The sequence below is a fragment of the Amblyraja radiata genome, chromosome 21, assembly GCF_010909765.2.
Source record: "Amblyraja radiata isolate CabotCenter1 chromosome 21, sAmbRad1.1.pri, whole genome shotgun sequence".
In the NCBI taxonomy this organism is placed as follows: Eukaryota; Metazoa; Chordata; class Chondrichthyes; order Rajiformes; family Rajidae; genus Amblyraja; species Amblyraja radiata.
The window spans coordinates 18,977,650-18,991,343 of NC_045976.1; the positions used below are offsets into that span (position 1 = coordinate 18,977,650).

At 39.2% G+C, this 13,694-nt stretch overlaps 1 protein-coding gene across 9 annotated transcripts in view; it reads right to left on the minus strand.

Moving 5' to 3' along the window:
- anks1b (ankyrin repeat and sterile alpha motif domain containing 1B) overlaps positions 1-13,694 on the minus strand; it is a 703,274-nt gene that overhangs the window by 599,391 nt on the left and 90,189 nt on the right. For 8 of the 9 annotated variants that reach the window (XR_004415215.1, XM_033039691.1, XM_033039692.1 and 5 more), the window contains exon 2: positions 2,488-2,523. The exons of the other annotated variant lie outside the window; for it this stretch is intronic. Coding sequence is in view for 7 of the 8 variants with exons in the window: in XM_033039691.1 (XP_032895582.1) it covers positions 2,488-2,523 (36 nt within the window). In the remaining variant the exon portion in view is untranslated. The remainder of the gene's footprint in view (positions 1-2,487; positions 2,524-13,694) is intronic. 9 annotated transcript variants of the gene reach the window in all.

Consider the following 13,694-nt stretch of genomic DNA (forward strand, 5'->3'; position numbering starts at 1 on the left):
CCATTCTCTCTGCTGCCCCTGCTGGAGGGAGGTGGAGGGACTATAAAACCAGGAAGTGGTGTGCCTCAATGAGTCTCTGCAAGATGGAAGAAGCCAGAGGGTCACGTCTCTGAGCTCTGAATAACACTGAACACATGTCTACTCAACTGTGAGTGCCCTTAATGTGGTTTGAAAATGAAAATATGGCTGGTTTGAAGTAAAAATGCACCGCAAATGGTTGTTTGGGTTGAAGAAAAAATGCACTGCAAATGGTTGTTTGGGTTGAAGAAAAAATGCACTGCAAATGGTTGTTTGGGTTGAAGTAATTGGTGGAGAAGTGGAATTGGTGGAGAGGTGGAATATTGCGTCGGGGGACCAGCCCTCCCGTGTGAACATGGGACCCAACGGGTCTCACTTAGTCTAGTACATAATATATATGTACTACTGCACCCTCACACACCTACCACCATTACAAGCCTGACACCTACACTCACAGGTTGGCATTCAATCATCTCCACCAGCATAACAAAATGCGCAACACTCGTAGAATCACTTCCTTTTCTCACACCGGAAAGAGTGATGCACAGCAGGGTAGGGGAAGGAAGGATCTACCCTAAAGGTGGATGGGTGTGTCTGCAGGGCTAGCAGCCCATGGGTAGGGGGGGGGGATCTGATGTTCATTGTTAGTGGGGCTGAAAATATTGAATATGACTGTATACTCATCTTTACCATATTTTGTCACATCTCACAACCATCTCAAAATATTTTCCTCTTACTCTACCACCTCTTTTCATGATAGCCTTATCCCAGAAGCTATCTCCAATCATATACACAATGAATACAAACTGACCAGGCAAGATAGAATAACAAGTATTAGCAGTAATTAGAAAGATCTGCCATCGGATACTGATGCTCAATGCATAGGGCGCTCAGATTATATTTTTCCATAAGTGGCCCCAGTAGCAGAGATTGTCTGGGTTCTTTCCTTCCTTGCTTTTCATCTGGTTGATCCTCAGTTTGCTGCCCATCACCTGATCTCTCTATAACTTGCTGGTGAGCACAGTCATAGAATATCAATAAAGAGATTTCACAGGCTAACACGAACAACCACCTGCCTCTAAACTACTGAATCTTTTAACATAGCAAAAACTTCCTAAAGAAGAAGACAATTAACAAGCAAAAAAATTGTCACTGTGCCACATAAAGGAATATCTCAGCAGATGACAAAAGTTTGATGAAGGAGATCATTTCTAATCAGCATGTTAGTCGAGCAGTAGAAATAAGGTTAATGGAAATCAAGAGCTCAAAGCCTTGATAGATGAAGGGATATGTGGTAATTAACAAGAGATCAAAATTGAAAGAGCCCAGGTAATCTGGGACTAACAGAGATTAGAAATTGGTGAGACCATGGAGCAAAAATAAAGAAGAAAATCAAAGTACTCCTTAGCTACATCAGAATAAAGATCATGTGGGCAATGGAGGAACCAGACGGCGCAATTTAGGAGAAATAAAGCAATGTTTTGAATGACATCAGAGTAATGAAATGTGGTTTGACAGCCAGGGATTTATTGGAATTGTCAAATTTGAAGGTAATGCAACAATGCACAAAAGTTTCAATAGCAAACGAGCCGAGTCAGTGACCATGTTAGACAATTACCAAAAGGCAGAAATGGGCATTCTTTGATGGTATCAATATATTGCCAGTGAATGGAATTATGAAGGGGATGAAGAAAATGGCTTTTGTCTTCCCAGTACCTAGATGAATGGCATTTCAACATCTAGCACCAATTAGGCTAGCAGTCCTGAATTTACATAGAGTAGCAAGATCTAGTGAAGTGATGGCAAAGAAGGGTTGGATGTCACCATCATACAAGTGGAAGTTGATGCTTGTGATTGTACGAGTCAGTAGCATTTCAGAGAGTGATGTTGAGTAGCAACATGTAGATGAGAGATAAGAAGTGATAGATTTGGAGGAGGACAACATTAGCAATACTGCAGGAGCAGAAACGAAAGCAATTGCTGGTGGCTAACTAGCTCCAACTAGGTGGATAAAAATGCAGCCAGTCGATAGATTCCCACCCACTGGCGAGAATGTTCCAGGCAGCAGCCACGTCAAGAGGGATAAGGTGAGATGAATTAGCTTCATCACAATCTGCAAGATGCCTTTCAGAGCTTATTCAGAGTTCCTTTAGTGATGTAACCGGTGTAGAAAATTGCTTCCAGGGATTAACACAAGGAGTTCTGGATAAAGCAAGCATGAATTTGTGAGATTACAAGGTGTTCAAAGAATGATTTTCTATGTTAGACTAGGATAGGACTAAATCAATGTGATGTAGTTAAAAAGACTGCAAGAGCCAAGTTCTATTTAAAAGATCTCTATGCAAGCAACAACCAGTAAATTATATGCTATTCGCTTCAGAAGGAATGAAGTTGAAATGATTAAAATGGGTCAGCAGTTATAGTGCCAGATTAGCATTTTGTTAATGTCCACATTTGAAGGGTTCTTACCTTGTGGGTGACAGTTTGGAATGCAGAAACCGCTTCCTGGAAGGCAGAAGATGAAATTAAATAAATTTAAAGCTGTAAACAAAATCTTTCGAAGAAAGTCAACCCTTAATTATTAACGAGCTCGACGAATGGAAACCTTCCTGTATTTGTGAATAACCCAGAAGATAATCATAACACCTCATCCTTTGTGTGCCGAATCTGATTTAGAGTTGTAGGAAAGCAATTTTAAATGGTACTTTAAGATGATTGAAACTATTTTATTCTCTTGCTCTGTATCTGCTACATCATACTAAGAATATCTCATTCATTGAATTTCAGTTACTTTACTTCTGGGACTGAGTAAGCATCAGTCGGTACTGCCAGCCATAAACAGAGCTAGATGGTCAGAAAGGGGACCCTACAGAATACACAGTGCTTGGGCACATATATTGGTCCAGTCAGACTGGATCATTTTTTTCCAATTATATCTGAGCAAAACTATCACAGAAGCTTTAACCCATTCTTCCATCCTGCTGAGAACAACCTCAACAATCCAATACTGACCATCCTTTTTTCCACCTATTCATATACTTTACGGTACAGAGGAGATTTACTAGAATGCTGTTGTGATTAGAGGGTATTAGCTAAAGGAGAGCTTGCATAAATTTGGACTCCCATCTCTGGAACATCATAGGTTGAGGGGTGACCTGACAGAAGTATACCAAATTATGAGAGACGTTGGTGGGGTAGACAGTCAGAATTGTTTTCCCCCAGAGAGGAAAGATCAAAGACTAGAGGACATAACTTTGTGAGAGGGGCAAACTTAACGGAGATGTGCGGAGCAAGTTTTTGTATTACACAGAGAGTGGGTGCCTGCAAAGTGGTGCCAGGATGGTGATGCAGGCATATATTAGTGGTATTTAAGCCTTGTAGATAGGCACATACATGGACATGCAGGCAATGGAGGGATATGGATCACATGAACGCAGAGAAGATTTGTTTAACTCGCCATCATGTTTGGCACAGACATAATGGGTCAAACGGCCTGTTTTATGTTTTTTGTTTAGATAATCTAAAATTTCACAGCTTTGGTACAAATTTTGCCCATTCCTCATTCTATTCCATTAGATCACTGCAACATTAAATCGACAAATTATGCAATGTCCAACCTATTTCAGAATTCCTTTCTAGCTGCACATCCATCTGAATCCAAATTCGTATTTGCTCTCCACTTGTAAGAAATAAGCTAAATCTTGCACACCCCATCAACTGAGTCTGTTAGATCAAAAACTATCCCTGGCCTCGCTCCTAAAACCCTCTGCACATTTAGTGCTTTACTACAAAAAAAATCAGATTACAATTCACTCATTATTCACTCATTTGGGCAGAAAATATCACATTGTGTCACACATCAATCGCAATATGCATGATGTTAGCGAGGCAAATACTATCCTATTTTACGGTACATCAATAGTTCTATGGACAGCGTGTGGTCACGAATGGATGCTATTTGCTGATGCAATATCAGACCTACTTATACAGCCTGAAAAATATGATTATACAGCAAAGAGGTACAAAGAGGTATGGTTGAAATGTATAATGTCATGTGATAGCATTGACTGCCTATTGTGGTGTAAATCACTGGATAAATCACTGAATGATATTTGTGTCAATCCACATGATATCAAGAAATGGATGAAAATACTGGAAACACCATACAATCTGTAGTACTAAATACTTGCACAGTCGAACCAGCTACACCCAAGCTGAGCTATACAATCACAATTCTGGCTTCACCCTCATAATGTGGAAAATTGGCCTGGTATGACACAAAAAGCAGGACAAATCCAATCCCGCTAAACACTGAATCAGTCCATTCTCAATCATCAGCAAAAAGGGTTGAAGGTGTCTTTGACAGAGTCATCCGGTGGAATTCATACCCGACTTACCAAAGCCCAGTTTGCGTTTTGCCAGCACCACTTGGCTCTAGACTTCATCATAGCCTTGATCCAAACAACTGAGCTCTGGAGGTGAGTTGGGAGAATCTGCCCTTGACATCAAGGCATCTCTGGTAACATTTATGTCAACAGGCACAAAAGAAAGGATACTCCAATATTTAGAGTAAGGCAGCACACAAAAGGAGGAGAATTGTGATATTTGGAGAAATCTCAGGCATGGTCTGATAAGTGGCAAGTGACATTCACATCACAAAAGTGTCAGGCAATAATGCAACACCTACTCTTTACATTATGCCAGCCAAATCCCCCATCAGTAACAATCTAGGGGATTACCATTAACTAGAAACTCAAATGGAACCAGCCTCCATTGTGCAATATTCGCCAAAGGTTTTTGATGAGCACCAGGTCAGCAACTTTTAAGAGCTTCACACTATTCAGGGCAGCAGTCTGTTTGATCGGCACACCATTATGCACCTTAAATGCTCATTCTCTACCACTGGTTCACCGTGCCTGTCATGCAGACCGCCTACATATATTGTAGTGGCTTGCCAAACCCACTTTGGTCATCACCCAAACAAGTTACCTTTGCCACCAAGATGGCCAAAAGCAGCAGTGGAGGGAATCACCACAACCTGCAGATCCATCTACAAGTTGCACACCATCAGGTTGCAACTGTCAGCTTGCATCACCGCTTGGTTTGGGAACAAGACCACAATAATTGCAGAGAATTGTAGATGAAGCCTAAAACCATCATACCCACCAGTCTTCTCACCATTTACTCCATCTCAGAAAAGCAGCCAACATAATCAAAACTTGTTCCACCCATTCCTTCTTCTCCTTGCTCCCAAATTGCAGAAGGAATAGAAGCTCGAGAGTGTGCACCAAACTCAGAAAAAGCTTCTTTCCCTCTGTTATCTGGCTACCAAATGGTTCTTCCAGAAGATAGAGTACTGTCCAATTCATCTCTACTCCTATGTGGACATTGGACTTTACCTATGGAACTGATGCACTGCAATGCTGCGAACTATATTCTGCACTCTGCATCGTCTCCTATGCACTTCTATTATACTTGAGATTGACTTGATTGTATTTATAAATAGTATATATTATCTATTTGTATAGAATGCAAAACAAAGCTTTTCACAGTGTCGTGGTACACGTGACATTAATATACCTAAAATATCCATGACTTGGAAATATATCACTGATTCTTCATCATTGCGGAGTCTAAATTTTACAATTCCTACCCTAACAGCCCTGAGAGAGAACCACAGCAATTCAAAAGGTGGGTCACTACCAACTTCTTAAGGCCAAGTAGGGGGGTGGGGGCAATACATTCTGCCAAAGATGCCCAGACCCCCAAAATGAATCCACAAAAGGTTTATTAAACACTCATTTTGTGTGTCCTTCCGGAGGGAAGGAAAGGGTGCAAGTGCAAATCTTTCAGCGTGGCCAAGGTACGTTGTACATGAATGCAGAATAGGTTATTTCATGAATTTCAAGTACACCATCTGTGAAATCATCAGCTAGTTAAAACATCTGCTCCCTATTACACTCTTGAACATGCTTCAGGATTTTATTGAGAGGTGAAAATGTCAAAAAGAACATAACATTTCCACTGGGATAAAATCTGGGTTGGTAAATGTGAAGCTAAATACCTATAACCTTAAGGGAAATGTGGGCAATGTTTAAAATACATGCCTAACCTACACAGCATCAGTAAAAATATAAAGACCTGAAAAATGCTCACCAACATGTAATTCCAGAACTTCCTCATTTTATTCTAGATTTATAACATTTCAGGAAGAGTGTGGGAATAATATTAACTTTTGCTGATTATATAAAACACATTAATTTCCCAGTTTACACCTCCCAAATATTCTTCTGTAATATTCAAATAATACGTTGAAACGAGCCAGATAGCATAGAGTAGTTCTTAGCATGTTAAGAGGAGTCTTCTCTGCAAACTCTAAATAAAGCACTTTATCATGTGAAGAAAGCTTGCAATGTGCTTTGCTAATTTCTGATGTGTATTTGTATTAAAAAAAAATAATCACATGAAATAAACAGTTCTGTTCCGACTGATTTTTAAAATATTATTAAATAATAAAATCAGCAATGTGGTTTTCTATTGCTAATCCTAATCAACACAGCTGGAATCAGGCACTAGAAAGAAATATGGAAATGAAGGGAAACGGTTCCAACGTGTGGTATAATCAGTGATAAGAAATGAATAAGTTCAGTGCATTTCTGTGCCAGTAATCTAATTACCTATTGCAATATAAAATGAGGGCACTTATAAAATAAAACCATTAGTAATTGTCCCTCATAGCTTAATGTAAACTGTTTTCAATTCTTAGAGCATTTGTCTGTGTAAAAATTAAATGATTGTTATAAAATATTATAAAAATATTCAAATCAAGCACGAGTCAAACTTGAAGTGGAGTGGAGGAGAGTTGTTGCAATATCCAGAGTGCTCCAGTGGTCACAAGAGACCAAGACTGATTTGATGTGGCTTGACAATAGTAAAATAACATGCAACATTTGATGTTAGGAAAAGAACAAAATGTACAAAAGCAAGTCAAAATTCCAGGGAGTCTTCCGACGATCAATATTTTCAAATATCTTTGGGATCTAAATTCAACCACTGCTAATCAGATTGCTCGGGATATTCATATTTAATAATCAAGAAGATCATTTTGGAAGAAAAACTTAGGATAATTAACATTCAAGAGTGTCGTAAAAATAGAACACTGAATCTTTGATTGGCATAACCTGCTGCATCAGAGCCCCTTTTGCACGGAAATTCCTTACCTTACCTGTGCCTGTATTTGGTTTATGCAGTGTGTGCTACATTGGTGTTACTACAGAGACAGCAGAAGAAATAACCATTGATTGCACCAGGGAGGAAAATTGACTGCACATCACACTCAGACTGCAGTCTACCAATAGTACTATTTCTAAACTGAACACAATAATTGAAATCCGCCTTTGGGAACATTTATTTGGTTCAACACCGCAATTAAACTGTTTATCGAGAATGTATTTCTTATAATTTGGAACTAAATGTTTTGTTTTTTGTCACAATCAAGACTCAACATTTAGCAATTTGCCACCAACCTGCAACAAAGATACATTTCTGAGCATGACAAACAACATTCATTATATTATCACAAACTTGCAGTGGTTTAGCACATATTTTCATGAGAATGTGGGAGGAATCATGAAATTCATCACTCCAATGGAAGAAAAAGATAACATCCCATTTAAAAGTATTTTGCCTGTTTTGTTACCAGAAGTGATGCATTGAGCAGAACCGTATACTACTTAAAATATCAAAACAAAAAGTTAAAATTATTCTAGAAGGGAATAGGAACCAAAGGTCAACTTTTACACACAGGTGATGGATAAATGGAACGAGCTGTTGGAGAAGGTTGTTGAGGTAGACTAGTGTAGATGGGACATTAAAGACATGTATATGGATAGGAAAGATTAGAGGGATATGGGCCAACCATGGGCAGGTGGGACTAGTGTAGGTGGGACATCTTAATCGGCATGGGCAAGTTGGGCCTAAGGGCCTGTTCCCATGCTGTATAACTCCATAGTCTTAATCATGGCATCTATTAATTTGTACATGCCTATACCGACCAAGATGCCCCATCTACACTAGTCTATCTACAACATCCATATTTCTCTGATAATAATTACTAATTTTATATCATTATTTAATTTTAATTTTAGAAAACAACTGATCTATATTACAAGAAAGGGCAAAAAGTAATCTTCACCGAGGGGGAAGTGGTTCCAAGATGAAACATGCATCAAAATGAAAGTTCAGAATCAAGGCATCCTTCGACCGGAGAATCAGTAATCCAATATCTAAATCAGACAGCCTGCAGGTCAACGCTGATGACAGATCAGCTTGTCTGGCTCACTAATGGAACCTGGAGGGTTCAACCTGTCAAAAAGAATGGGATTCTTTCAACTTAATATTATGTGATATTTGAGGAGCAACAGTAGGGTGGTTCAAGCTGAAAATGTCATGGCATATGGAACAACGCTTTAACTGATGGGCTGCAAATTTCTGAAGTCATCCTGTGTAGACGTGGAAGTCCTTCTACCATAATACCCCTCCCCAGTGTAATTGAACCTACACTGAAGTTCTTTGTTTTTTGATCAATGTGATGCTTTCACAAAAGGGAGAAAATGCATGTATAGATTTCTCACCTGCTTATTTGGAAGATCGATTTCCACAATCAAAGAAAATGCTGACGAAAGAAGCCTCTTGCATAGTTTAATAGCCATTTCATTTACAGAACTGCAATCAAAACTTCCATTTACCATGAAAATTCATTTAAATTATATCACATGGAGTGATGAACAAGGGGAACCCTTTAGCAATATTGCAATCAATGTTTTCATCGGGCATGTAATAATTGAATTGGCATTAACTGAAATCAAGAAGCACCTCTGTTTCCATGATCTCAATGCAAGGACATGTCAGCATTGAAGGTCATTGCATGGCAGTAAAAATGCACTTAATTATATCAATTGCTGCTGGTATTTGTCATAAAATAGAAAATCCAAATGCTATTCGTCAAAAGTATTCTAATTTGTTGTAGTTCACGTTTTAGAACATGGTGAAAATGCCATAAATAGAAAGTTACTAACACATCTAAATAATTTATACTATAAAAAAATGCCATGGAAATTATGAACTATGTTCACCATTCAATGCACCAGATCCATTTTCAACTTTAAAAAAAATGGAACATAGCCTGATGTCACACTTTATCATGTACTTTTGGTCCATATCGATACTGGCATGATCCCGTCAACCCGTGATCTGTTTTCATGAGTTGACAACATAAAACACAACACAAACACTGTACAGAAATTCCATGCGTCTAGAAGATTTGTAAGTACCCAAGAGCACAGACAGAGAAGATGCACACTGCACACTAAATCAGATGATACTCTCAGTACCAGCATATATTAACTCAGATGATACACAAGCCCAACCCACCCCACCCCCCACCCATAATGACTTAGAAGATGCACACACACATTTGTACACACAGCTCCATGTCATGTCAAGACACATACACATTTCCATTTGTGCCATTACAGTAGATATGAATCAATCTATCTGACATGGATCTCAAAGACCTGTTACATTTGGCCCCAAGATAGAGTTGTTTGTCATCTTAAAAAAGGCCTCAGTTAACTTGACAAGTCAACTTTATTATCACTGTTATCCAAATTTAAATCGTTAGCACTGTTGCAGTTGCTTAACTTACAGGTTCTTCAGGGCAACCGAGACAATTTTTACAGGACATAAAACGATGCCTTAGATAAGAGCTCCTGCAACAGTGAAACAGGCAATACAAGAATCTAAGAACATTTTGATTTAAATAGTTTCATCCATTTACCTTGTTTTAAATTCTTTGTGGCACCAGCGATTTTGGGAGAAGCAGCCATGAAGGCAACTTAGGCATAATTTTATTTATTTCATTCATCAATGATCCTCCTCCATCATTTGTGCAAGGTAATGGACAGCTGTAAAATAATCTAGCGACTAACTTAAAACACCCAGCAGCATTTTCACCACCAAATTCCTCACCAACGTTCTGTGTAGATCACTGCTTAGTATGAACTGGATTGAAATAAACTCAAATTGCAGTTTAGATAGCAACTCAAGGGCTTGGAATGCTACAGTGAGTGCATCACCTCCCAAGTGAGATGGAATAATCCCCAGCTGCTTAAATAACCAAAACTCCAAGTGCATGCAAAGGTAAAACAATACGACACATAAGTTGCTATTGCACTCACAATTTCATTATTTTTACCAGCAGACTCCTGCCTTCAGTGTTTACCATCAACTGGGAGCAGTTCAACAACAAAAACAATGTTTTTTGGCAGGATCTGACAAAACCCCAAATTCTATCATCTAGTGGCGGGGAGAGAGGTGGCGGGGAGTTTGAGGGCAGGACACATCTGCAACTTTTCTCTAAATCACACTACAAAAATAAATATATTGGTGGTTCTTCAATGTCACTGAAGCAAAATTGTGGAACTCCTGCACAGGAGTTATGTGAGTATTTACACTGCACAAAGCACAATGGTTTAAGCAGGCTGCACACATCACTTTCTCAAGGTCCATTTTGAATGGGTAATGAATTGTGTCCTTGCCATCAATGCCCACGTCATGTGAATTACTAAAACAGTCCAAAGATTGCCTTTGAGGATAAGTTATGGAAGAGATGGAAAAATATAGATATAATTACATCATGGTCCTCTTCAAAATCAAGCTGCTTTCAGGACTCCAAAGTTTCCTCCAGTCGATGCATGTTAATATTGGCTAAATTAAAGACACCATAAAATGGAGGATCCCTGCACTTGTCAGAATTGCTTCACCCTTGTCAGCTGAACTTTACAGGCTTTGATTGGCGCCAGCCAGTCTAGGCTCAAACCGATATGCAGGATGGTGAGGGGTCCAGGTGTTCTCCCTGTTTCTCTTAAATTGATAACATGTATAGCAGTTTTGCAAACTAACCTTAAATGCATCATTTCTATTGGATCGTTGCAAAAGCATTGTAAATAGTATAAATAATGTTGCAAGACGGTCATCCTGTTAATTTATGATTGGTCGAACTGTTGAGCCTTGGAGAAGTTGTTTGATTCTCAGGGCACGTTTCAATGTTTGTTCTTGTTTGCTTCCTTCGAGAGCTTTCTTTCTTATAGAATGTATTAGCTGTTGTATTATTGGGTTAGGGAAATGTCTGTTATGTATGGGGTTAATCGATATCTGTAATTGAATTATTCAGAGAACACCCCCATGTGGTTCAGCCCCTCGAGGTCACAGGACCTATAAAGGTCCGCTGCCACGAGGTCCAGCATCGATCTTCTGGGAGAGCGCTTGGGACTGCGTGACCTTCTGGAGTGTCTCTGTTTGAGCGAAGCCTCGAGGGCTTGAACAGGCAGATACAAGGATCAAACCTGCGGTGGGTAGGTACAGTGGTGGGAACTGTAATTGTGTTTTGTTAAAATAAAGATTAGTTGTTCAAGTGCTTGACTCAGTGGTTTTTGACTGAAACTAGACTGGGGGGGGGGAAGCATAGAACGAGCAATTGACATGCATATCTGGCACAATTTGCAGCAAAGTTTAAGATTTGCAATGGATAGATCCACCAACCAAACCAAACTTACCCAAGTAGTGTTGCAGAACCCCCAAAGCACAGGAAGACAGAAGATCAGGAAACCACCTCTATCTCATTTCTAATACACACCTGGGCCCGCGCTTGTGGACATGTAATCTCACTGACATGCAACAATTTTGGCATTGCAGTGAGGACAAAATGCCATCTTAATGGTTCTCACCCTTCCACCCTTGATGATGCATGGGAGGACTGACAAGGAGCAGCAAAATTATCTCTGCTCCCAAGGCGCACATAATTCAAGGTTTGTGCAGCCCACACAGGGTCGCAAAAGTAACATCTTCTCACCTCACAAGCCTTCCAATTTAATCAGGAGAAATACATATGGAAACATATGGAAGATTTTGTCCAGAGGTGAAGCGAAAACTGAATAGCCTCGCTTAGTAGGGTTTAATAAGAATAAGGGGTAAGCCATTTAGAACGTAGATGAGAAAATACTTTTTCACAGAGTTGTAAGTCTGTGGAATTCTCTGCCTCAGAGGGTGGTGGAGGCCGGTTTTCTGGATGCTTTCAAGAGAGAGTTAGATAGAGCTCTTAAAGATAGCGGAGTCAAGGGATATGGGGAGAAGGCAGGAACAGGCTACTGATTGTGGATGATCAGCCATGATCATATTGAATGGTGGTGCTGGCTCGAAGGGCCGAATTACCTACTCCTGCACCTATTGTCTATTGTCTTTCATCTAATACCCCCCACGAAACTCCTGGGAACCAATTGCTATCCTGAAATGGAATTCACAGGATTCTTAGACCTTTAGCATTCAAAAGATTTGTTTCCGTGAGACAAACTTGAAGGTTTTGCCATGATGGTTAAAAAATAACTGAAGACATCAAAGACAACTCTCACTCTTTGGTATCATGCCTTTGTCAGTGAAACAGACCAGTCGAATACCTTATTTTATGGTTGTTTATTGTTGAAATGGGCTAAATTATTTCTTTAACCATGGAACTGGACATATTATGGAATCTGCGTAACTACCCTGAAATGGGTTGTCAACATGCCAGAATCTAGTTAATATTAATTTGGACTCTGCACTGTCTCCCACTGGGAGCTCTCCTACCCAACAGTGGATGCATTCATTATTAATTCTATGGCCAAAATTACCATACCACAATCCCTTTCAGGGATCCTCTTGCGATTACTGACCAGGTTCAGGCTAGGGTACAGTCAATATTTACAGGTTGGAACAGGAGAGCTGACTGATGAGATAATCAAACCTAAGCAAATCAAAGTAGACAGTTCATGTAAACAAACCAGTCAATTCAGTTAAAGAATGATATGCTGGATCATTGGCCCCTAAATGGTCGGCTTTTCCCTCAACTTTCCCTTCACAATTAAGGCTGCATCCAAAAGAAAATGAAGTTTCCATTCATGGAATTAAAAATTACTACATATGATGCAGCAGAAATCACATGAAAACTACGAGAGAAGCAGACATTACTTTGAGTAAAACCAATAGAAGAAAATAAACAGATTTACCAAGATGTGATAAATTGGAATTACCATAGAAATCGAGAACATTATCTCACAATAATTGGTTTTCCATTAAAAAAAAAAAAAATGTTGTAATTTAGTCAATGACAAGCCTTCATCTTCATGCTATATTGCATACAGAAAATTAAAGTCATAGCAAACCGGGAGAGCTCAATTCTCCAGTGAAGACACATCAGCATTTATTAGACCTAAATACATCAAATATGTTTTAATCATGATTCGAGTGTTACTTTTCATTAATAGCAAAATTACAAGCAAAAAGCTTTCATTGTAATGACACGTTTAACTTTTCCAAGATATCCAAATGCATTTCAGCACTTTGAAACTACTATTGCACTCCAATCATTGCTGTTTCATGAAAACCGATTTGTACATGTGACACAGCTTACTAAACTGAAAAGCAGACATTAGAGTCACTACTCAAATAATGAAAACAGTACCATGTCCACATTCTATAGTTTAACATAACTACTCTACTTCCTCATCAACAGAATACAATTGGTACAACTTGGCAACTACACTTCCTCATCAATATTCAGTATATTGATGAACTCTCGCCGT